Source organism: Myotis yumanensis, unplaced genomic scaffold (genome assembly GCF_028538775.1).
Source record: "Myotis yumanensis isolate MYYU_CA2020_CCGP unplaced genomic scaffold, mMyoYum1.0.hap1 SCAF_7, whole genome shotgun sequence".
Taxonomy (NCBI): Eukaryota; Metazoa; Chordata; class Mammalia; order Chiroptera; family Vespertilionidae; genus Myotis; species Myotis yumanensis.
The window spans coordinates 54,489,663-54,515,410 of NW_027223758.1; the positions used below are offsets into that span (position 1 = coordinate 54,489,663).

At 37.2% G+C, this 25,748-nt stretch overlaps 1 protein-coding gene across 5 annotated transcripts in view; it reads right to left on the reverse strand.

Moving 5' to 3' along the window:
* Nucleotides 1–2,758: 2,758 nt before the first annotated feature.
* The window catches only part of RBBP8 (RB binding protein 8, endonuclease), a 97,070-nt gene continuing 74,080 nt past the window's right edge, over nucleotides 2,759–25,748 (reverse strand). For all 5 annotated transcript variants that reach the window (XM_070420519.1, XM_070420523.1, XM_070420518.1 and 2 more), the window contains 7 exons: nucleotides 24,499–24,587; nucleotides 24,135–24,249; nucleotides 17,897–18,037; nucleotides 11,352–11,421; nucleotides 6,635–6,731; nucleotides 4,519–4,660; nucleotides 2,759–3,164 (listed from right to left, as the gene is read on the reverse strand). In XM_070420519.1, the coding sequence (XP_070276620.1) occupies nucleotides 3,067–3,164; nucleotides 4,519–4,660; nucleotides 6,635–6,731; nucleotides 11,352–11,421; nucleotides 17,897–18,037; nucleotides 24,135–24,249; nucleotides 24,499–24,587 (752 nt within the window). In that variant the 3' untranslated portion in view covers nucleotides 2,759–3,066. The remainder of the gene's footprint in view (nucleotides 3,165–4,518; nucleotides 4,661–6,634; nucleotides 6,732–11,351; nucleotides 11,422–17,896; nucleotides 18,038–24,134; nucleotides 24,250–24,498; nucleotides 24,588–25,748) is intronic.

Genomic DNA, 25,748 nt, shown 5'->3' on the forward strand with positions numbered 1-25,748 from the left:
ATTCAAACTGCTGCCTTGGCCAATCTTAGGTTTCAAGTAGTTTAAACCAGTGGTCGGCAAACCGCGGCTCGCGAGCCACATGTGGCTCTTTGGCCCCTTGAGTGTGGCTCTTCCACAAAATACCACGTGTGGGCGTACACGTACAGTGCGATTGAAACTTCGTGGCCCATGCGCAGAAGTTGGTTTTCGGCCTGGGCGAGTCTATTTTGAAGAACTGGCGTTAGAAGAAGTGGGGGGTGTTGGTCGGTCAGGGCGACGGGAGACGCGGTGCAGGCGGGCCGTGGGATAAGCAGCTCGGGGGAGGTACATTGTTTTGAGGTACATTCGCTGAGGTCGACCCCTTCCAACTCTCCCATCCACACTCGTCTATCTGAAACAAGTATACAAGACGAGTGTGGATGGGAGAGTTGGAAGGGGTCGACCTCAGCGAACGTACCTCAATCAGATTGAGGACGTTTTTAGCAAAGGCCAGCTTAGGAGTACCCTAATTAAGTTAATAACAATGTACCTACCTATATAGTTTAAGTTGAAAAAATTTGGCTCTCAAAAGAAATTTCAATCGTTGTACTGTTGATATTTGGCTCTGTTGACTAATGAGTTTGCCGACCACTGGTTTAAACAAAATACCTGCTTGTTTAAAGGCAGGAAGGTGTTACTCAAATGCTAAGTGCTGACACACAGGTTCTGCATGTTTTCAAAGTTTGAATCAGAGGTCTTCAACTTTAAAAAGCTTACAGGCAACCTGAAACTATACATATCTCAATATAAACAGTGATTGGCATGTATTTGTATGAAAGTATTGTCTAATATAATGCTTTACAAATGAATAAAGCCCTTTCACATAGATTATCTTTTTAAAGAAAAGTTTGAAGTGCACAGTCTGTCATATTTTGCAGTTTTGCATTTAAATGCATCCTTCTAACTTCAGTGTTTTTGTAAAGTATCTATTTCATGACTTCACTTAATGGTAGAGCTAGACAGCAGATAAAAAGGGAGAGAGAACTTAGTTTACCCAACCTTCCACAAGGTGAGGATAAAATGAAATGCTAGTTATAAAGGTTTAGGCTGCTGTTAAGCTACTATCAGATAGTCTCTTGCTGTGCTGCGTAGGCTGCTTTTAAATAGCAAAGTCCATCAGAGCTCAAACTGTACATCCTGTGGTGCCCTATTCATCAAACCAGGTGACTGTCAGACTCCTGGTCTTTAGAGGTATAAGATCGGATTATGGAATTAGGCAACCTCAGGCTCTACACTTCAGGGATGGGGAATGTCTGGCCCTAGGGCTGTAAAAGACCCGGGAAATCATTTGGTTTGGCCCTGCCAAGGCATTAGGGGTGAGTTAATTAAATGTTTGACTAAATATAGAAGGCTAATTTTTAAGTTGATAATTTTGTATGGCCCACAAATGATGTTACAAATATACAAATGGCCCTTGGCAGGAAAAAAGTTCCCCACCTCTGCTCTAATTTCATCCCTTAGTTATTACTAGTAGAGGTAGCCAAGTGACAATTCTGGCCATTGAGAAACAGAAAGCTATTGGGTGGAGGCTTAAGGAAAACTTTTTAAAGGGGAACCAAAACAAATGACGCGTGCTTTTTCCCATTTCCTCTTTCTACTTAGAACATGGACATGATGCTAGAGGTAGCCTGTTTTACAGTCACAAGGATGAAGGCCACATATAGAGCATGAAAGCAGAAAGCTAGAGTAAACCTGGGTCCACAGGGCATCCTGGAGCTGCACTGCCAGCCTTAGATGCAACCTCCAGACTTCATTGTGAGAAAAAGAAAACCAGTCATTCCTTGTTTAATCTGCTTCTTGGATCCATTTTTGGCAGCGTAATGTTAAGCTCATACATAAATTCGTAAGATTATTTGAGAATCTAAAGAAAAATCTATGTGAATAGCATAAACAGTTCTTGGCATAGTTATGAATGGTTTCTATCATTTTGGGGGAGATTAGGTAACTGTCAGCAGAGAACAAAAATCAAACAGGATAGAGAAACAATTTGGGGCGGGAAGAAAAGTGCTGAATAGAAGTTATGATAGGGTTGTAAAAAATTCAGAATCACATTTAGAGCCAAATAATGTACACAGAGTAAGACATTCTATTCAGTGTCTATGTAATCCTGCTTATATAATACTATCAAGATATGGACTAAAGGAACAAAAAACCCCTGATAAACAAAATGCCACTAGAAAAGGTGACACAGATATGCTTAGTTATGGTAGGTCCAGGAGGAGTAGAAAGTTGCTAAATAGAGAAATCTATTTTGTTGCCAAATTGGGAGTTCATAACAGTCAATATAGAGAAACAATACAACTAAACTTGAACATACGGGCAGAGAACTCAACAAATTCATCTTGAAAAATGTACCAGAAAAAAAAGTATAATGGAAAACAAACAAACAAACAAAATTACATGTGAGAAACTGGAATATTAGCATCAGATCAGAGGGTGATGTTAACTTACCGTTCATGCAAAAGGGAAAAAGTTGATATTTGTGGATACCTCAAAAGGAATACACTCTACAGTAGCACCTCATTTCAATTCAACAAAAAAAAGCTGGAAAGCTAAAAGGACTATTAAAATTTAGATGTTTAAACACTTAAATTTAGATATTGGAATGACCAACAGAAGAGCAATGATTAAGAGGATGAAAATTTGTAATGATAAACATGAAGTCACTGCTGAATGTAAATAACAAGGAAAGATGGAATAAAAAGAAAAGATCTGAAAAACAACAAATCACAGACAACTATCATGTTTTCAAAACTGTAATTGGGTAATGCCAAACAAAGTAAATAAACAATTTTTAACTTAGAGTGTGCAAAATTAAAGCACCTTATTGTTTAGAGGTGCAAAAGCAAGAAAACACAATATAAACTTACGCACATTTTTAGTAGTTGTGTGGTAGGTAAATGCCATTTAAAAACATTTTTAATAGAAAAATGATTTATAAATCAGCTTACAGAAGATTTAAAAAAAAAATCAGTGTTTAATACCAACATTAGCTATAAATAACTAGAAAGAAAAAAATTGTTCTCTATCATGTTTTTGCTTCAACATCTATGTCTTCTGCTCTTTGCCTTTCGTAGAAAAGATTGCATTATAGGGCTGCCGTCTTTTTGGACGAGGACAAGGATCAAGATCTTCCTTAATATAACCTTAAAAACAAATTACAAATTTAGAAGACTATGTTAGCAACATGTTTCTTTCAGCATATATCCAGTAAACATTTGACTTATTTAATGCCTTGTAAGTTTACATGATTCTATTAGCTGAGTGATGCTGATGAAGGATTTCATTATTTAGCATCAGTTTCCTCATTTATACTAACCATCATAGTAGCAAACATTTATCAAATGTGTTACATACATTACCTCAGATAACACTCACAGTCCTTTGAAGTAGCTTCCACTATACTATTATGATAAATTCCAGGTGCTTATCAAAAAGACTTTTTGTAGTAGCTATTTCCTTAGAAGACAAGCCCCTATACTCTTCAGACTATTAGACTCTCCTAAGGTATTCAGGGGAGGACTGTTCTCCAACCAGACCCCTAGGCCAGTGGTCGGCAAACTGTGGCTTGTGAGCCACATGCGGCTCTTTGGCCCCTTGAGTGTGGCTCTTCCACAAAATACCGATTTCTGCGCATGGGCCACGAAGTTTCAATAGCACTGTACATGTGCGCCCGCACATGGTATTTTGTGGAAGAGCCACACTCAAGGGGCCAAAGAGCTGCAGTTTGCCGACCACTGCCCTAGGCTATATTAGTACAAAGAGGCTCTCATCCAGACTAATTCTAAATGATGACCAGCAGAGAGATCATGTCACAGAGGACTTAACCTGGCTTGTTAAGGGGGAAAGTGGAAATATGGTAATGACTGTCAAAGACTGCATCTTTGGAAGAACTCTTACCATTAAATGTCTGGAGCATTAAAGTTGCATACATGCTCAAATTGTATTAAATATAAGTGCCATTTTTGAATGAGCTAGTTGCATGTCAATAGTTTCACAAGCAAACAAACAAAGGTCCTTTTTACTCATACATGGTTTAAACATAACCAGCATTCTGCATAAGTGAGGTTTTAAAATCTAAAATTCAGAGTAGTGGCTTTAAAATGATAAACCTTGCTGGCAACTTTTATAAAATGATTTATTTTAGTAAAAGTTGTTTTGATGATAGTAGGAAGGAGCAAATTGCTTTCTGAAATTTGAATGATAGACCAGGATAATGCATACACAATCACTAAGCATGGTCGCCAATCTTTTGGACCTCACGGACCACCAGTGGTCTGTGGACCACTAGTTGGCGACTGCTGCACTAAAGTATTATAAACAATTTCTGATTCCAGTGAAATTACTTGAAGAGTTGAAGATAAGCCTTTTATCTTTAGGAATTTGTTTTTATGTCACAAAACTTTTACTGAAGGTAAAGAGAACCACTGAGAAAAGGTTATATTTGGGTATATATGTATTAAAAAATTAATTTGAAGATGTTATAATCTATACTCTCACCTCTTTCCATACAAGTCTGAGTGGAAGGAAAACCAACTTCCCAGAAATTCTCTGGTGTGTTGGGTGGAATGTAGCGAAATCGGTGTCTTGAACAGGAAGCCAACTTCTTTTCTCTTTCTTCTGCTGGAATGTCTGCATAATACTAGTAATAAAAACTGGTAAGTTTTCCACTTAGGAACAATAAATGGGGTGATTTGATTACTGATTATAAACTTGAAGCTGAGAAAACTTTTTACTAAAGTATTAGGCATGCTAAGAAAACTATACTACTACCTGATAATTGTAGTATTAATTACTAACAGTAATTACTGCTGGTCTGTGAAATGTTTGCTTCACAAACGAGAAAAGAAGCTTGTATTACAATGTACATCAACATATTGCCGCCTCCATCAGTAAAGTCTACAATGGGAAGAAATGCCAGCTGAACTTTACAATGTGTTTAGTGACACAGATGACTTACTTATTGGTGCAAACTCTTCCCCTTTGCCAGACTGGTAACAGAAATGAGAGGCCTGCATTTTTGAACAGCACTTTCTCAATTGTTATTTGGATATAATGTATGTTTTGAAGTAATTTTCCTATCTCTACAGTTTTTAAAAGTAAAGGTTTAACTTTGAATGCTACAGGCTTCATGGCTCCTCCCTCAAACTGTACTTTTTAATTAGGATCAAAGGCATATCATTTTTTGCAACTGCAATTATGAAGAACCTGAATTTCACACAAACAAGGATAAAACTTATATGTACAAACTGTATAGGTCTTTAAGCTCTAGATCTAAAGAAAAAGGAGTAAAGTTTAATAGAACAGAGGTATATGATCATATATAATCCAGCTAATTCCATTTTATGGTTGAGATACTAAAAGTCAAAGTGATAATTTACCAAGATATCACTACTGAAAGTAGCAGACTTAGGACTAAAATTTAAGTTTAAAGTAAAGGTTTTCCATACATTTTTCTTTTTTTTTTTTAAAATATATTTTATTGATTTTTTACAGAGAGGAAAGGAGAGAGATAGAGAGTTAGAAACATCGATGAGAGAAACATCGATCAGCTGCCTCCTGCACATCTCCTACTGGGGATGTGCCCGCAACCCAGGTACATGCCCTTGACCGGAATCGAACCTGGGACCCTTGAGTCCGCAGGCCGACGCTCTATCCACTGAGCCAAACCGGTTTCGGCCATACATTTTTCTTTTCTGTAGTTTAATTACATTTTTTTAGAGTATCTCTGAAACAACTTTTTTTGGGTATCTTTTTCATCTCTCATTGCCATGAATTTAGCCTTTGTTACCTTAGCCTGGGAATGGGGATGGGAGGCCCTTAAAGAATCATAGTTATCAATCAATGTTAGAGAAACACTACCACCAAATTACAACATATTCACAAACAATATAGGCTAATGTGTCTGTAACACAGTAAGTGGGAGAGTAGTAGTAGATGAAGTCAGAGAAAAGTGGGGTGCTAAAGTGTGCTGTAGGGCTTTAGATTCTGTTTATTAGTGAGATAAGAAGACATTTAAGGGTTTTTGGTAGAGGAGTGACATGATTTAACTTTTATTCCAAAAACATCATTAGGAAAAAAAGTCCATTCATTGCTGTGTTGAAAGTACACCGTAAAGAGAAAAGAGAGAAAAGGATAATGGGGACAGGGGTATATGGGAACTCTCTATGTATTACTCAATTTTGCTGTGGACCTACAACTGTTCTAAAAAATAGTTTATTAATTAAAAATACCCAGCCTAGCCGGCATGGCTCAGTGGTTGAGCATCGACCTATGAACCAGGAGGTCATGGTTCAATTCCCCATCAGGGCGCATGCCCGAGTTGAGGGCTTGATCCCCAATGTGGGATGTGCAGGAGGCAGCTGATCTATGATTCTCTCTCATCACTGATGTTTTTCTCTCTTCCTAGAACAAATAAAAATATATTTTTTATCTATTATTTCTCTTAGATCTCAGCCAATATTCTCTCTGTTTACTCTGTTACTCCTGGCTTAAACTAGGTTTCTAGATACAAATGTAATTTTTATCTATGATTTTAAAATCATGCATTCATGATCTATAAAGCCATATTGTTAAAAAACAACAACAACTGAACAGTATTTATAGTAGTACTCACAATTTCACATTCCTTACATGTGTGTCCATGCAATTTTCTTCTCTCTTCTTTTTTCCGAACCACTTCAATATGAGGAAAATTTTGTAAGCTAGTCTCTCTGGGGGGGAAAATAAATTAAGTTTAAAATTAATCCATTTGTTATTACAAAGATCTTTGGTTTAGGTTTTAAATTAACAAAGGTGAGAGCCCAGGGGAAGAAATAATCTCAAAACATTCATTCATTTTATTTGAAATGTTTATTCAGTATGTCAAAAACCCAAATACTTCTTCATTCATTCTTCAGTAAATATTAACTGCCTACTATATGTGAGGTATTTTTATGGATATTTTTCTCTGAAAAAGTTAACTATTCCTGTTTTGCCCCCGAATGGCTGAAAATAATAGATTAGGAGATGAAATATAAAATAGCCTAAATAAAAAGGAATACGTCCCTGGTTGGGTGTGTCAGGTGGTTGGAGTGTCGTCCCATACAGCAAAAGGTGATGGGTTCAATTCCTGGTCAGGATACTTACCTAAGTTTTGGGTTCCCATTCCTGGTTGTGGTGCATATGGGAGGCAACCAATCAATGTCTGTCTGTCTGTCTCTCTCTCTCTCTCTCTCAATAAAAAACATCCTCAGGTGAGGATTAAACAATCCAAAAAGAATACTGTATTATTAGACTAAGGAATACCATAACCAAGAAAGAGAATACTGCCTCTGTTAACTTGGTTTTCTAGTACTAAGAACCCATATTTCAGGGCTAACCTACTCCCTGCTAAAGAACAGATTCATCTACAGACAGTCCTCGGGTTACGTCGGACTCGACTTACATCGTTTTGTGGTTACATCGCCATCTCCCATTTATTTATATTAAAAAAAAAGTCCCGTCATTTCGACGTATGTACATATGTGCTTTATGTTTTTTATTATTTATTTACCACAAGTAAAGGTCAGGAATTGTTATCTTTCTTTTAAATTTTTTTACTGTTTCACTTCATTACTGCTGTTCATGTGCTCCATGTGAGTGATGTAGGTGCTTATGTAGGTGGGTTCCGATTTATGGCGAAAATCGCGTTACGTCTCACCCTAGGAATGGATCTCCCTACTGTATTTGTATGTATTTGCTGTTTTGCTCCAAAAGTTTGTTATGCTGCTTCCATCTACCCTAAATTCTTCAAAATATTAGGCAAAATTATCATTTATATTTGTTATTAAATGGATCAAATCCTATTGTTAACACTGGAAACCTAGGAAGTTAGGTCAAAGCCACTGAGGTATGGATTAAAGAGGTATGTAGTACTTTGGGAAGAAAAACTCAAAGGTTAGAGCAGCGGTTCTCAACCTGTGGGTCGCGACCCCTTTGGCAGCCGAACGACCCTTTCACAGGGGTCGCCTAAGACCATCCTGTATATCAGACATTTACATTACGATTCATAACAGTAGCAACATTACAGTTATGAAGTAGCAACGAAAATAATATTATGGTTGGGTCACAACATGAGGAACTGTATTTAAAGGGCCAGAAGGTTGAGAACCACTGGGTTAGAGCATCAGCCCAAGGACTAAAGGGTTTGATTCCCAGTCAAGGGCAGGTACCTTGGTTGCAGGTTTTTCTCTTTCTCTCTCTCTCTCTCTCCCTCCCTCCCTCCCTCCTCTTTCCCTCCCCACACCTCTCTCCCTTCCACTCTCTCTAAAAAAATCAATGGGAAAAATATCCTTGGGTGAGGACTTAAGAAAAAGACCCAATATAGAAAAATCAAAAATTAACCAGGTAGGTAAATAAAAAAATCATGTGATGGCATATATATAACAGAAACATCCCAGTGAATTTAAACAGTCTGATTCACAAAAACTGACTTTCTAAAAATGACTTGCTGGTAACACATATACCATGTTGAGGTATTTTGGTCACAGGCCCCTCTAGTTGGCAAGCACTTTCCTTCAAAATAAGCTTTAGTTATTCTATTCCAAAGTATATGAAATTATAGGCCCTTCTGTGCCTAAACCCAAGAATTCTCAAGTCTGGAGTAACCGGTGAATTTAAAAAGGGAGACCAAGAAAGGCCAGATAAAAAATATTGCCATAAACGTATTTTCTTTCAAATAATTATGGAATCTGAAGCTTATATTTCTTTCTTCTGCATACTATCTATTCTGTTTCTGGGTGTACTATAATGCAGCAGTGAGTCAACTAGTAAACTGGCACCTGTAGTAGACATCAAAGCATCACCTAAAAGGTTACTGAGCTGCTTGTCCCTGACACAACACAACCCATCTTTTCCCAGGGTTTGCTAGTATTTTCAGTGGGGAAAGGAACCACATTAACTCTGAGACTGTTACACCACTCCTATCCTATACCTTTATCCACCACCTGTATCTCCAGATACCTAATGGTTTCAGAATAAATAAAACTACTCACGTATTTTTAAAAAAGTGGTGAACCTCTAACATGAAACATCTGAAATGCCAGTCTCTGCAAGCTTACCTCTAGGAATTATCCCAAAGATACACAGGCGAAAATTTGGAAAGAGAATGTACAAGGCTATTCATTGCAGCACTATGCATGCCAGCATAATTATGAGCAATCCAAGCAACCATGCTATGGAATAAACTATGGTACAGTCAATGAGGTACTAGGAAACTAAAAAAGAAATGAGGAAAGCACTATATACTAAGACGAGTGATTTAAATGAAAAAAGCAAAGTAGAGAAAAGCATATATAGTATTCTACCATTTGTTTAAGGGGAGAGAGAGTGCAGCTACCAATATCCTGATAGGTATGTAGATAAAACTTGGTTTTATTTTGTAAAATGGATGAAAAACCATACATTTTAAACAAATAGTTACCTTTTTAAATTTTTTACGATGATTACCTTTAGAGATAGAGAGCTAAATGGGTGAAGCTAACAGATAAGAAGTTGGACTTATTTGAATATACCTTGTTTTATAGCATCTGGCACTATGTACATAATTTGCCTTATTTTAAAAATAAAGATAAAAAATTCCTGCAAAATAAAAAAGTAAAACAAACCTAGGTACTGAGTTGGTGGCATAATTACACAGAAAATAACGATCTGAAGTGACTTTAAAACACAGTGATTTGACTGTATATTTCTAATAGGACATAACTTAAAAATAAAAAGAGACTAATAAGTCTTAAACCGTTTTCCTAAATCATATTATTGGTGATAGTCAGTATTACTCTGAGATTGCTTTGTGTATGCATTGTGGAATAAAGTTAAATGAGGAATGTTGTTCCAAGAAGTGGAATTTTCAGGTGGGAAAGTAGGTACAGATGAGACACAGGAGGTTATGTAAAAACCCTGTAGTCCTGAACTTGAATTGGAGCTATCAGTATAAACAAGTAGTTCATTTTAAAAAACAAAATGAAACAAAAACTTATTTTTAACTTTGTTCACCTAAAAGGTCTAGAAACAATGACTAGCAGCTGCAACAAGCAACCCTAGTGGCTAGACCAGGGATGGGCAAACTTTTTGACTCGAGGGCCACAATGGGTTCTTAAACTGGACCGGAGGGCCGGAACAAAAGCATGGATGGAGTGTTTGTGTGAACTAATATAAATTCAAAGTAAACATCATTACATAAAAGGGTACGGTCTTTTTTTTTTTTTTTTTTTTTAGTTTTATTCATTTCAAATGGGCCAGATCCGGCCCACGGGCCGTAGTTTGCCCACGGCTGGCCTAGACTGTGGCCTAAGTCTCATTTCTCACTAAAACAAAACAAAAAAACAACCTAGGGCTCTGGGAGCCATGATAGATGCTAGGCCTATGACAGGAAGTACACAGGGACATCTATCACACCAGAAGCAAGGAAGCTGAAAGATGACGAGGGTAGTATCCAAAGAGGCTTCCATGGGGCAAAGATGGAACAGTTTCAATACCAAGAAGGATAATAAACTGCAATGGACTCAAGCATCTAATATATCTAAATCCATGAATTCGTAATGATAAATTTAAAACAAAAAACTCCCTAGTTATATTTGAGATGCTAGGAAACTATTTATTTGAAAAACTGGTAAATAAAAAGAATAATTTAGCCACAAAATGACAGCATTTATCTATTAGAGTCTTACAGACATCAATAAAAATTTATCTTGGTCTGTCTGATTTCTAAAATTCTTGACAAAAATAAAAGTGTAAGGAATTAACTTTGCTTACTAAGTGATTCAATTTTCCAAATTCATAACTTTAAGGGAAAAAAACACAAAATAATTTGGGATAAATTACTATGCCTTAATTTACTTTTAAAAAGAATAGTACATGACTGAAAGTTTCAGAATTTAGCAGAATGTAGCATTATGGCTCAAAATTAACTTGCTTTGAAGGTTTAAAACTCCTTATGAAATAATTCTGAAGCACAACCTAAGGTTTCCCACCTACAGTCTTATACTATGTAAAAGTTACAGTATACAATTAAAAAAATTCCCAAAGTTCAAATAAACTTCATAATAAAATAAAATATGAATATTTGTTATAATAAAATAGATAAAATAACTATCACCATTGTAAAAAAGAAAGGGTAGTGGTGGTAAATTTTCCTTATTTGTAAAATTTGTCATTTTTGTAAAGCTTGAGTTCCAGTTTTGTTAGGGCCATAAATTAAATGAAACACATTGTTTTTTAACCAAAATAGCAATTTTACAGTTCAGAGAGGTTCTGACAAAGAACGCCGTTAACACTTTCAATCACATTGGTGGCATTTATTAAGATGAACTTACCTTTCATCATCTTTAAAATATGGCTCCACAAATGCTTTCTGTGTGACTTTATTTTGTTTGTCACCACGAGCTATAAACAAAAGAAGCATATCACAAACTGAATACAAAATTACTAAAATAATTTGCTTTTTTGGGGGGAGGAAAAAAAAGACATATTAAGACCTCCATTTTCATTGGGTTTCATACTCTAGACCCCTGGTCAAAATTTTTTATAACAAATTTCTCCCTTTTTCACCTGCATGATAAGCAGAGTGCAAATTATGTCACCTCAAAATTACTACTAGCCCAGTTGCAGTGGCTCAGTAGTTGAGCACAGACCTATGAATCAGGAGGTCATGATTCCATTCCCTGTCAGGGCACATGCCCGAGTTGTGGGATCAGTCAATTGAAGATTCTCTATTATCAGTGATGTTTCCTCTCCCTTAGGGGGTAGGGGGTATGCAGGAGGCAGCCAATCGAAGATTCTCTATCATCATTGATGTTTCTCTCCTCTCCCTTCTCGGAAATCAATAAAAAAATATTTAAAAATTTACTACTAAAGAGATAAAATCATATCTATGAAAGTATCTTAGATTTAAAAACTATGTATAAAAGTCTCTACAAACAAAGAAGACAAACTAAAAGAAAAAAAGAAAAAAGTCTCTATAGATAGTCTTTTATAAAAGGACTAGAGGCCCAGTGCACGAAATTCATGCATGGGGTAGGGTTCCTCAGCCTGGCCTGCACCCTCTCCAATCTGGGACATCCCTCTCGCAATCCAGGACCACTGGCTCCTAATCACTCGCCTGTCTGCCTGATCATCCCTAGCCACCTCTGCCTGCCGGCTGATTGCCCCCTAACTGCCCTCCCCTGCTGGCCTGATCGCCCCCTAACTGCCTTCCCCTGCCGGCCTGATCGCCCCTTAACTGTTCTCCCCTGCTGGCGTGATTGCCCCCTAATTGCTCTCCCCTGCCATCCTGATCGCCCCTTAACTGCTCTCCCCTGCTGGCTTGATCACCTCTAACCACCTCTGCCCCTGCCACTGTGGCTTTGTCCAGAAGGATGTCTGGTGTAATTAGCATACTACCCTTTTATTAGTATAGATTTTAGACTTTATAAGAACTACTTTGATTATCACTGGACACCAAACAACAAGACATCTTTGAATATGTTTCACTTATTTGTCCTATTGATTGTTATAATGTGTCTTTAAGGTAGATTATAACTAAGAAATAAAAAGATTAAAAATTTTAATCAGAAAATTGAATAAAAACTAGAATTATAGTTCATGGACCTGAATCCCAAGTTATCTAGACTCAAACAGCCAACTGCTATCATCTATTCAAATAATCAAAATTTACTAAGCAGCCTGGCCGGCATAGCTCAGTGGTTGAGCGTTGACCTATGAACCAGAAGGTCATGGTTTAATTCCTGGTCAAGGGCACATGCCTGGGTTGCAGGCTCGATCCCCAGTGTGGGGCGTGCAGGAGGCAGCCAATCAAGGATTCTCTCTCATCACTGATATTTCTATCTCCTTCCTCTCTGAAATCAATAAATTGCTATCTAAAAAATTTACTAAGCATTGTGTAAGTTCTGGGCATGAAGTGCAGCACAAGAAAGACCAGGTCTCCTCTACTCATGGAGTTTACATGCATGAGGGAAACGGTAAGGGAGCAGGCAGCTAAGGCGTATCTGAGGAAGATGGAAGGTGGTGGTAACTGATGAATAACAAGAAAATAGCCATGAGAAGAGATAGGAGTGGGGAATGTTCTAGATAAAGGTTATGAGATAGGAAAATGTTTCTAAGTTATAAAAACTTAAGAGAAAGCCAGTATGGTTGAGATTTAGTGAAGAAAGGGAGCTGTTGGAGGAGATGAGGTTGGAGAAGTGGGTAGGTACAAGATCACAATGGGCCTTGGAGGCAAAAAGGAGTTTGAATTTTCTTGTTAAGTGCAATAGGAAACCACTGAAGACTAAGAATTACTTTATTGAAGTATAATTTACATGTAAAATACACTGATTTTAACAAAGGTATATTCCAGTGTAAATGCTATCCAAATCAAGATGAGTACATTTCCATCATCCTGAAAGTTTCTGCCTATTCTGTTGTTTAACACAAGAATGTTCTCTCATGTCTCCTTGTCTCTCACAATCACTGATCTGATTTTCATCACCATAGCTTAGCCATGCCTGTTTTAGAACTTCATATTAATGCTATTATATATTTATATTCTTTTTGTTCTTTTGCATTTTTCTAATTTTACAAGTTTTAGTGATTCATTCATGTTGTTGAGTCTAATAGGTCCCTCCATTTTTGTTGAGTAGTATTTCTTATGAATATACCACAATTTCTATTTATTTGCCTGTTTCTAGTTTTTAAAAAATACATATTTTTATTGATTTCAGAAAGGAAGGGAGAGAGAGAATCATTGATTGGCTACCTCCTGCATGCCCTCTACTGGGGATCGAGCCTGCAACCCGAGCATGTGCTCTTGATTGGAATCGAACCTGGGACCCTACAGTCCTCAGGCCAACGCTCTACCCACTGAGCCAAACCAGCTAGGGCTTGTTTGCAGTTTTGAGCTATTATAAACAGCACTGCTATGAACATTTAAAAAAAAATATTGATCTTTTACAGAGAGGAAGGGAGAGGGATAGAGAGTTAGAAACATCAATGAGAGAGAAACATCCATCAGGTGCCTCCTGCAACACCCACTACTGGGGATGTGCCTGTAACCAAGGTACATGCCCTTGACCGGACTCGAACCTGGGACCCTTCAGTCCACAGGCTGACGCTCTATCCACTGAGCCAAACTGGTTAGGGCTGAACATTCTTGAATACATCTTTGTGTGAGCATGTTTTTTATTTTCCTTGGATATAAACAGGAGAGGAATTGCGGGGTCACAAGAGGTGTATGCTTAAATTACAAACAAACCCCAATAAAGCTGTTAAAGAACCATGCTGAACTGTTTTCCAAAGCAAAATGTTATACTCCCACCAGCAATGTATGGGAGCTCCAGGTGCTCTTCATCCTCACTGATGCTAGATATTGCCAATATTTTTAACCATTTCAGCAGGTATGAAGTGGTACCTTTGTCCCTGATGTCCAATAATGTTGAGCATCTTTTCATGTGCTTATTGGCCATTCAATTATCTTCTTTTAAACAAGAAGATAATACAAGCCCATTTACATTGAAAATAAATCACTTTTGGCCCTGGCTGGGTGGGTCAGTGAGTTGGAGCATCAGCCTGTACAGACAGTCCTCAGGTTACGTCAGACTCGACATATGTCGTTTTGTGGTTACATCACCATCTTCCATTTATTTATATATAAAAAAAGTTCCATCATTTTGACATATGTACATATGTGCTTTATGTTTTTTTATTATTTACCACAAGTAAAGGTCAGGAATTGTTATCTTTCTTTTAAATTTTGTTTACTGTTTCACTTCATTACTGCTGTGTATGTGCTACACGTGAGTGACGTAAGTGCTTATGTAGGTGGGTTCCGACTTATGGCGAAAATTGCGTTACGTCGCGCCGTAGGAACGGATCTCCGACGTAACCTAAGGACCTACTATACACCAAAAATGTTGTGGGTTTCTCAATCAGGTACATACCTCGGTTTCAGGTTCAAAACCCTGGTTGGAGTGTATTGGGGAGGCAACATATTGATGTTTCTCTCTCATATTGCTGTTTCTGTCTCTCTCCCCTTATTTCTCTCTCTCTCAAATCAATAAATATATCCTTAGGTGAGGATTAAAAAAAAAATCACTTCTGAATCTCTGTAGAGACTGAACAAGAGAGGAAAAATAACTTATACAAAAAGACCAGTTAGGAGGCCTGTAATAGAAGAGGTAGAAATAGGAGTGGTTTAGGCTAGGATGGTGGCTACAGATATGAAGGGAAGTGTTATGAAATGTATTTTGGACATAGGACGGCCAGGTTATCAGGCTGGGCTTGAGGGTGAGGTGAAAGAAAAAATCAAATATGACTCTAACATCTATCTTTGGTCACTGTGAGGCTAGGTAATAGGGTTTAATGAGATGCAGAAAGGCAGGGGAAGATCAAAATTGGGTAAAAAAATAAAGATTTCTAATTTAAGTATGTTCAGTTCAAGGTGTTTATGTCAATCTAGAGGCCCAGTGCATGAAGTTCATGCATGGTGGGGGGAGTGTGTGTCCCTCAGCCGGGCCTGCACCCTCTCCAATCCAGGACCCCTCGGGGGACATCCCTCTCACAATCTGGGACCGCTGTCTCCTAACCACTCACCTGCCTGCCTGCCTGATTGCCCCTAACCACTCTGCCTACCTGCCTGATGCCCCTAACTGCTTCCCTGCCTGCCTGATCACCCCTAACTGCTCTCCCCTGCCAGCCTGAAGCCCCTAACTGCCTCTGCCCCACCACTGAGGCTTTGTCTGGAAGGTATCTTTGTCCTAATATGCTAAGTAGACCGGAAGATGTCCGGTTTACTTAGCATATTACCCTTTTATTAGTATAGATAAATAGTTGGATTCAAATCTGGGGCTCAGCAGAGAGGGGATGAGGCTGGACGTAATGAGTATACAGAGCGTCTTTTTTAGTTGGCCCCAAAACAGCATCCACTCTCCTTCCCCTCACAATTCACAGGATGCAGCTCCTTCTCAGTGTTGTTTGCTGGTTCTTTGTTTCTCTGACTTTTTAAAGTCGTCATATCTCAGAGTTTAGAACTTGAAATGCTTTTCTTTTTTTAAGAAAATACGTTTTTATTGATTTTTTGAGAGAAAGGGAGAAGTGATAGAAACATCAATGATGAGAGAGAATCATCGATTGGCTGCCTTCTGCATGCCCCCTACTGGGAATCAAGCCTGCAACCCGGGCTTGTGTCTTGACTGGGAATCGAACTGGTGATGTATGAAATGCTTCTCTTTTCTAATTATATTCAACACTCTGATGATCTTATTCAGTGTCACAGCTTTAGGCACCATCTATTTGCTGTTGACCTCCTGCCCGCCTCCCCCCGCCCAATAATTTTATTTTGGATTTTTTTGTCTAAATTCAATAATCATCAGCTGCCTACTAAACACCTCTATTTGTATGTCTAGTTTAATTTAACATGCCCAGAACTGAGCTTTTGATACCCTCCCCCAAACTTGCTCTTTCTTATGACGGAAGGCTTAGAACTTTTTGATATGAGAGTCAAAAAAATAAAATAAATGAACAACAAGTCCTAAATTATATGCCTGGATGGCTGGGAAAAATAAAAACGTCTGAAAGGTCACTTGGTAGGAAGTAAATGGAACTTGGCTTAGATATGTTAAATTTAAACTGTTGAGGAGACACGAAAGTAGCAGTAAAAATGCAGGATGGGATTCATCAGAGAAGTCAGACTAGAGATGCAGATTTGGGATAATGTGAGAGGTGGTTAATAAAAGCATGAGAGAAAACGAGTGTGAGAAAAAAAAACAGTGTATTGCGGATAATCTAGAAAAAAAAGGTTGTCAGAGTTCAAAAGAATGTTGTATCACTGTCACAAAAGCTAAATGAGAAGAAATTTTGGGATGGTTAAGGTGAAATGTAACTTAAAAAAGAGACAGAAATCAATTATATCTTGTAAAAAAGAATATCCTTTTTTTTTTTTTTTTTTAAAGTGGAACCAATTTGCAAAAGGCTCTTGAGGGAAAAAATGTAAATTTAACAGTTGCAGATTTTTATCACAAAATTTGCTTGACCAAGATTTTGCCACAGACCGAGCAAGCAAAGCATGCTGTTCTGTATCTTCACTCAGGGTCTCATTCACTCTGAGCTCAGGCTTGTCGTTTTAAAAACCTGATGGAAGCACACAGGAAAAAATAACCAAGATAGACTCTATCATAGCAGAAGGTGCGCTCATTTAAACCAGCATAAAAAAAAGACTTTGTCCAAGATGAAAAATTCTGACTGTTTTGCTCACAGTAAGAAAATGAGATATTTAGCAAGAATTTTAACTAATTTTCAATTAGACCAACTACTTAAGAGCTTAACTTTCAGTATTTTTTTTGGTTGCTAACCTACATTATAAACTACTGCTTCTAATAAAATGTAGTTTAAGAAGATATATATATATATATATATATATATATATATATATATATATATATATATATATTTAAATTAAGTATTTTGTCTGGAAAGGTAAAGCATTCATGCATGATATACGCCTGAATTTTCTAGAAAACTTTCTCTTTTCACTCTATTACAATCATTAATTTATTACTTAAAAAAGAATTTTCTCAAAACTTTTATAAACTTTATGCACATGTTATAGAGTGTGTAGTATTGAATCAAGATTAATTTCTAAATCCTGATGAGTATTTTATGGTTACATAAGATGGTAACAAGGAGAAGCTGAGTGAAAGGTACAGGGGAACCCTCTGAACTACTTTTGTAACTCTTCTATTAGTCTAGAAAGAAAACACAAAACCTATGAAAAAGAAATTTATATAAGCAACATGAAACATTAATTAATATACCGTATCCATACTCTATTAATTAGCCTGAACCCCGTGTAACTGAGAAGCCATAAGTAGAAAGAAAACAGCCTTACTGTTTGGTTTCTTTGTTGTAGCTGACAATTCCTCCTCTTCTGCTACTTGGCGGTAGCTATCTGCCAAACAGGACTCATATTCTTCATGTGTTGTCCGATCAAACATATCTTCCAAACTATCATTCATTTTTCTTTCTCCACCTATGTAAAAGAGCACTGACTCAGGGCAACAAGCAAGCTTTTTGCTTTCTATATAGACCACTTGCTTTCTATATAGACTAATTGCTACAAAATAATTTTAATGTGCATGAGGCAAGAATAAACTCCCAAGTCTAGGTAATTACTGTACATTTATAAAACCTCTATGTTATGGCTCCAAATATCCTTTGCTCATGTAAAGAGAATGCTAGTTTTTGTTATTTTCATTATAAACATTAAAAATCATTTTCTTCCTATCAGGTCATGTGTAATTTATGCTAAACCAAAAGGAGATCTGCCAAAGTAACTGAGGAATAAAAAATATATCATAATGAAAAATAAAAAAATACTGAAATAAATTGTGTATAAATATCTGACATTAAAATCTCTATAGAGCCCAGCGTGGCTCAGTGGTTGAGCATCGACCTATGAGCCAGGAGGTCATAGTTCAATTCCTGGTCAGGGCACATGCCTGGGTTGTTGGCTCAATCCCCAGTAGGGGGTGCATAGGAGGCAGCCAATTGATGATTCTCTCTCATGACTGATGTTTCTTTCTCTCTCTCCCTCTCCCTTCCTCTCTGAAATCAATAAAAATATATTTAAAAAAAAAAAAAAATCTCTATAGAATTTTGTTTACCTGCTTGTTTTTCTAATGTGGCAGCAAAAAAAATGTATTTTCTTCCATTACCATTAACACTTGGTAGTGTTGATATAATGAATTCAATTCCATATTTGACATGCAAAATGCTAAATTTATCTTCAGAGTAGTAACTACATTTCCTACCATACAATCACATTTTTAAATTCACCAGAGAAGAAAGATGTTTTAGAAAAACCAAGATGGCGGCATAGGTTAACGCCGGAGTTTGCTGCCTCGAACAACCACTTCAAAAATACAACTAAAAGACGGAACGGACATCATCCAGAACCACAGGAAGGCTGGCTGAGTGGAAGTTCTACAACTAGGAGGAACCGAGAATCAGAGGAGGCGCAGTGCTGAAGTAAAATACTAAGGTGCGGAGTGTGCGCGGCGCGGGCTGGTGGCTGAGGGCGCGGTTGTCTGTTTCAATCCGGAGGGAGCTTCAGACTCAGAGCTCCAGATCCGGGCGAGTCTCTAGGGACCCAGACTCAAACGGGAGAAGCAGGACTGTCTGGCTACGGTCCCTCCGAGGTTTGCAGCTATTGCTGGGACAGAGAGGCAGAGCCCCTGGGGACGGACTGAGAGCAGCCATAACTGCTCCCTCCTCCGCCCTGTTGATCCCGTAGGACCCGCCCCGCCCAAGCCCTGCACAGAGCCATTTGTCGGATCGCCTCAGGCAAAGGCTAGATTAGCACCTCCCTAGAGGACACAAGTTCTTCCACTGCAAACACAGCTGATTATCACAGCCAGTTGGCCTGGAGGTCAAATCCCTCTAGTATTAACTACAACAATCAAGGCTTAACTACAACAAGACTGCGCACAAAGACCACTAGGGGGTGTACCAAGAAAGCGTAAAAAAATGCAGAGACAAAGAAACAGGACAAAACTATCAAGGGAGGATATTGAGTTCAGAACCACACTTTTGAGGTCTCTCAAGAGGCTTCTAGAGTCTGTCGATAAACTTGATGAGATGTACAGGAAATCTAATGAGACCCTCGATGGAGTGATAAAGGACCATCTAGAAAGTAAGCATACACTAACTGAAATAAAGAATATTATACAGACTCCCAACAGCAGACCAGAGGAGCGCAAGAATCAAGTCAAAGATTTGAAATGCGGCCGAAACCGGTTTGGCTCAATGGATAGAGTGTCGGCCTGCGGACTGAAAGGTCCCAGGTTCGATTCCGGTCAAGGGCATGTACCTGGGTTGTGGGCACATCCCCAGTAGGGGGCGTGCAGGAGGCAGCTGATCGATGTTTCTCTCTCATCGATGTTTCTAACTCTCTATCCCTCTCCCTTCATCTCTCTGTAAAAAATCAATAAAATATATTTAAAAAAAAAAAAGAAAAAAGATTTGAAATGCGAAGAAGGGAGAAACACCCAACCGGAAAAGCAAAATGAAAAAAGAACCCAAAAATATGAAGATAGTGTAAGGAGCCTCTGGGACAGCTTCAAATGTACCAACATCAGAATTATAGGGGTACCAGAAGATGAGAGAGAGCAAGATATTGAAAACCTATTTGAAGAAATCATGACAGAAAACTTCCCCCACCTGGTGAAAGAAATAGACTTACAGGTCCAGGAAGCGCAGAGAACCCCAAACAAAAGGAATCCAAAGAGGGCCACACCAAGACACATCATAATTAAAATGCCAAGAGCAAAAGACAAAGAGAGAATCTTAAAAGCAGCAAGAGAAAGAAACTCAGTTACCTACAAGGGAATACCCATACGACTGTCAGCTGATTTCTCAACAGAAACTTTGCAGGCCAGAAGGGAATGGCAAGAAATATTCAACGTGATGAATACCAAGAACCTACAACCAAGATTACTTTATCCAGCAAAGCTATCATTCAGAATTGAAGGTCAGATAAAGAGCTTCACAGATAAGGAAAAGCTAAAGGAGTTCATCACTACCAAACCAGTATTATATGAAATGCTGAAAGGTATCCTTTAAGAAGAGGAAGAAGAAGAAAAAGGTAAAGATACAAATTATGAACAACAAATATGCATCTATCAACAAATGAATCTAAGAATCAAGTGAATAAATAACCTGATGTACAGAATGAACTGGTGATTATAATAGAATCAGGGACATAGAAAGGGAATGGACTGACTATTCTTGCGGGGGCAAGGGGTGTGGGAGATGCGGGAAGAGACTGGACAAAAATCATGCACCTATGGATGAGGACAGTGGGTGGGGAGTGAGGGCAGAGGGTGGGGTGGGAGCTGGAAGGAGGGGAGTTATGGGGGGAAAAAAGAGGAACAAATGTAATAATCTGAACAATAAAGATTTAATTAAAAAATAAATAAACACCCCCCAAAAATAAAAAAAATAAAATAGAAAAAAAGTAAATTCACCAGAATTTACTAAAAAACAGAAATAGATCCAGTTAGCTAACAAATATGACAGAACCGAAGCCTACTGAGATTACTCTATAAAATAACTACCATCTCCCCCAATCCATGGTGCTCTAGCTAACACCCATACCATATTTTATCTTTCTCCAGCACTAACCATCATCTATCATACCATATATTTATTTGCTTGTTTGTTCCCTATTAGTACTTTTGTTCTGTTTTGTTTACTCATTGTCTCCAGTTCTTGGAACACTTCCTGGTATAAAATTGTAGCTCATTATATACTAAATGATTAGACATTTGTTTATTTTTCATTTTGAGAGTCAAATTTCTGGATAAAATAGACTTCTATGTGTAGGCAGTGTGCTAGGCATTCCCAAAGCATTCTGTATATGCAGTTAGTAAATCACAGTAAGTTGCTGACTTATGCTATGAAATACTTGAATACAGAGATTATATCATATTGATCTTTCTGTCATAGTATCTATAAGTCCTAACACAGAGTAGGGATACAAAAAACATTCTGTGAATTGAAACATTAGCAGCAATTTGGAGTTTTTATTGGAGCGTTAAATTTTAACCATTTCTAAGTATTAAAAGGTTTACCTTATGGTAAAATGGGCAGATTGTTTTTTTTCCAAATGGGCCTTAGCAATATCTCCTATCCCATGTGCTGTTCTTACAAAGTGAACTCGACACTCCTTCCACTGAGTAGTGAGGGCCATGTTTCTCTTGCTTTGAACCTAGGCAGGTCTTTTGACATTATGCAATTTCTGAAGCCAGATCATAAAAATTACATTTTATTTCTATCTTGCCCTTATGGGATTCTCACTCTGGGAACCTAATCTCCATGTGATGAGAAAGCTCAAACTAGCCCTCGTGGAAAGATCATATGGAGAAGCCCTGAGACTGAATGAGGAGAGATGCCAAATCACCCCCATCTGTCTAGTATTTTGCTCTTATAGCTCCAGCCACCATCTGCCTACAACTGCATGAGAGACTGTGAGACAGAACCATACAGCCAAGCCCTTCCTGAATTTCTGAGCCATAGAAACTACGAAAGATAAGAAAATGTTATTTTAATCTTTTAAGTTATTGGATTAATTTATTATGCATCATTAGTACACGCAAGATCTACTTAGCCAAAATTAATAAATCATTAGCTGAAGTTCTAATCTCACTTCTATACAATATTTGCTTCAACTATATTGGGGAACCATTACATTCTTTGAATCAACTAGATAAATTTAAAGCCAAAGTAGTCATACTTTATTTATTTATTTTTTCCCCCCTACAAAAATAAGAAAACATTATCAGGGCTGGTATTGTGAACAAAATAATCATCTATCATACCATATATTTATTTGCTTGTTTGTTCACTATTAGTTCTGTTTTGTTTACGCATTGTCTCCAGTTCCTGGAACACTTCCCAGTATAAAATTGCAGCTCATTATATACTAAATGATTAGACATTTGTTTATTTTTCATTTTGAGAGTCAAATTTCTGGATAAAATAGAGTTTGTGTACAAAATGATCTTAAAAATAAAGTACCTTTAAAGAAGAAAATTATTTGTGTCATTCACTATAAAAAAAACAGTAACCACTGCTAAGGTTTTTCTTTTAATAGGTACCATCCTCTCACAACTTAGGCAGCCAGCTACTTGATCAATATAAATCATTATTCATTTCTAAGGGACAAAGATTTAAGGCAAAGTATTAAAATTTTTTTTCATTTACTGCATGTAGGACAGCAAGAAAAAAGGTTTGTCTAAAGAAGTGAGAACAAGAATAGCTGTTTTATTATTTGGCCGAGCAGGTAGACTACAGAATATTCAGCAGACTGAGAATGCAAATACAGTCTGAATATCCTCAGTTTCCAACAGATGAGGGCTGGTAAATGCCTCTTCTGGCACCGAATCCCCAAGTAGCAGGTCTTACAACTTCCCATTCAAAGGGTGACAAATGAAACTAGTCCGAGTCTAGCTGATCTCATGTCATATGCTGCTTTCGTTAGGAATGTTGCTAAAGTGGTGCCAAGCAAAATCCTTCTGTTCCACCTCTTTTCGATGAAGATTTACTGCTAATTTGCAAATCTATACTAATATTTCTCAGTAGGATCTCCTGTTTTTGCCTTATGACATTGTTTTGGAAAATTGTATTTCTAAAACAGGACTTTTAAGATTCCCTTTTATACCTTTTACTTATTATTTATTTTTAAATTTATTTTATTGTTAAGAGTATTACTGATGTTCCCCATTTATTTCCCTCCACTCATCTCCCACCCCAAGCCTTTACCTGTTTATTTTCTGTATCCATGGGCTATAACTAATTTGTACTTCTAAATCCCTTCACCTTTTTCATCCATCTCCCAACACCCCTTCCCATGTGGTAACCATCAAAATGTTCTCTGTATCTATGAATGTTTCTATTCTGCTTGTTCATTTATTTTGATTTTTAGAGTCAATTGTTGATATGTATTTATTGCTATTTTATTGTTCCTATTCTTGATCTTTTTTTTCTTCTTAAAGAAGACCCTTTAACTTTTCATAGAATTCTGGTTTGGTGGTGATAAGCGAACTGCTTTAGCTTTTTCTTGTCTGGGAAGCTCTTTATCTGACCTTCAATTCTAAATGATAGTTTTGCTAAGAATAATCATCTTGGTTGTAGGTCCTTACTTTTCATCACTTTGAATATTTCTTGCCACTAACTTCTGGCCTGCAAAGTTTCTGTTGCAAAACCAGCTGAGAGTCATATGAGTGCTCCCTCCCTTGCAGGTAACTAACTGCCTTTCTCTTGCTGCTTTTAAGATTCTCTCTTTGTCATTTTCATTATGATGTGTCTTAGTGTGGGCCTCTTTGTGTTCCTCTTGTTTGGGATTCTCTGTGCTTCCTGGACTTATATGTCTATTTCTTTCACCTGGTAGGGGAAGTTTCTATAATTTTTTTCAAATAGGTTTTCTGAGCTTTAGTAAGAGAAATCTAATATTATCAAAATGGGGAAAAAAACACTTTGTTCATGGTGAAGAGATCACTGTGCTTATCAATGCAATGGTATTTCCCTCCATACTTTTTATTAAAATAAGAAAATAAATCATATCTTACTTGGACTTTTTTCTCCCTTCTGCTCTTGCTTCTTCTTTAAAAGCATAGTTTCACTGACCAACGTACAGTCCGTGTCCACTGTCTCTCCTCCTGCTAATCGTGATTGTCTGCCATCCTGAATATTTAAAAATCCAAAATTTTAACAATTGTCCCTTTATGTTCTTATATTTACTTTAAAAAACATTGTGGTAAAATATATATAAAACATTAATTTAACCATTTTAAGTGTATACTTCAGTAGCATTAAGTTATATTTACTTTTACCTTTTAGAAATATTCATATTTTATTGCCTGTAGAATATTTTAGCTTTGATATACAACACAAGCATCTTCTCTCAAGCCTAGGTTTTACTTTCTAACTTACCTTTGTATCTATTACAGTAATATCCATTTTATATTGAGAAAGGTCTGCTCCTGGATCTATACTCCACTGGATATTTTCACAGAATACATCTTAGATAAGGAGAAAAAAAAATACAATTAAGAACAGATTTTAAAAATTCTCATTACTTTAAAACATTACAGGATGCACAGAATGGAAGAAAAGTTTTGGTAAAGGACTTGTATCTACGATATATAAAGAACTCTCACAACTCAATAATAAGACAAATACCCCAATAGAAAATGAGCAAAGGATCTGAATAGACAGTCTTTGAAAGAAGATATACAAATGGCCAATAAGCACATGAAAAGATGTTCAACATTAGCCATGTGGGAAATGCAAATCAAAAACCCAAAGAGATACCATTTTACATCCACCACATGGCTCCAACCAAAAAGACATAGTAACAAGTGTTGGTAAGGATGTGGAAAACTGAAACCCTCACATTCTGCTTGTGGGAATGTGAAACGATGTAGTTGCTTTGGAAAAATTACATAGTTCTTCAGGAGGTTAAAAAGAGTTAGCCTATGGCCCAGCAATTCTACTACTATGTGTATCTAAAAAAAAAAGAGAAGAAACATACATCCACACAAAATTGTACATCAATGTTCAGCATTATTCATAATAAAAAATGAAATAGTGAAAAATATCACAAAATATTATATAATTTCATTACATAAAAACTCCAGAAAAGGCAAAACTATAGAGACAGAAAGTATATTATTGATTGCCTAGGATTGAGCAAGAGGAGTAGGGAATAAAGAATGATTGCTAATGGATACTGTTCTTTCTGTTCTCTTTGAGATGATGAAAAATGTCCTATACATAGACTGTAATAATGTTTAAATGACCTGGTGAATATATCAAAACCAGTAAATTTTATGAATTTTATAAATTTTATGAATGTGCACCAAAAGGTTGCTGGTTTGATTCCTGGTCAGGATACATGCCCGGGTTGGGGGCTCGATCCCTGGTAGGGGACTTACAGGAGGCAGCTGATCAAGGTTTCTCTCTCCCGCCCCCCCCCCCCCATGTCTCTGAAATAAAAAAAAAGAATGTGCTTCAGGAAAAAAGGGAAAATAAACCTAGAATGAAGGAATAATTTTCTAATGAGGAATAAAAGACAAAATACCGTGTATGAAGTACAGAAATACTTGGTTGCTATAAAAACCAAAGACTCCTTTTAAACAGAGCAGACTTATGAAAGAATGATTATACATATTACAGCAAAC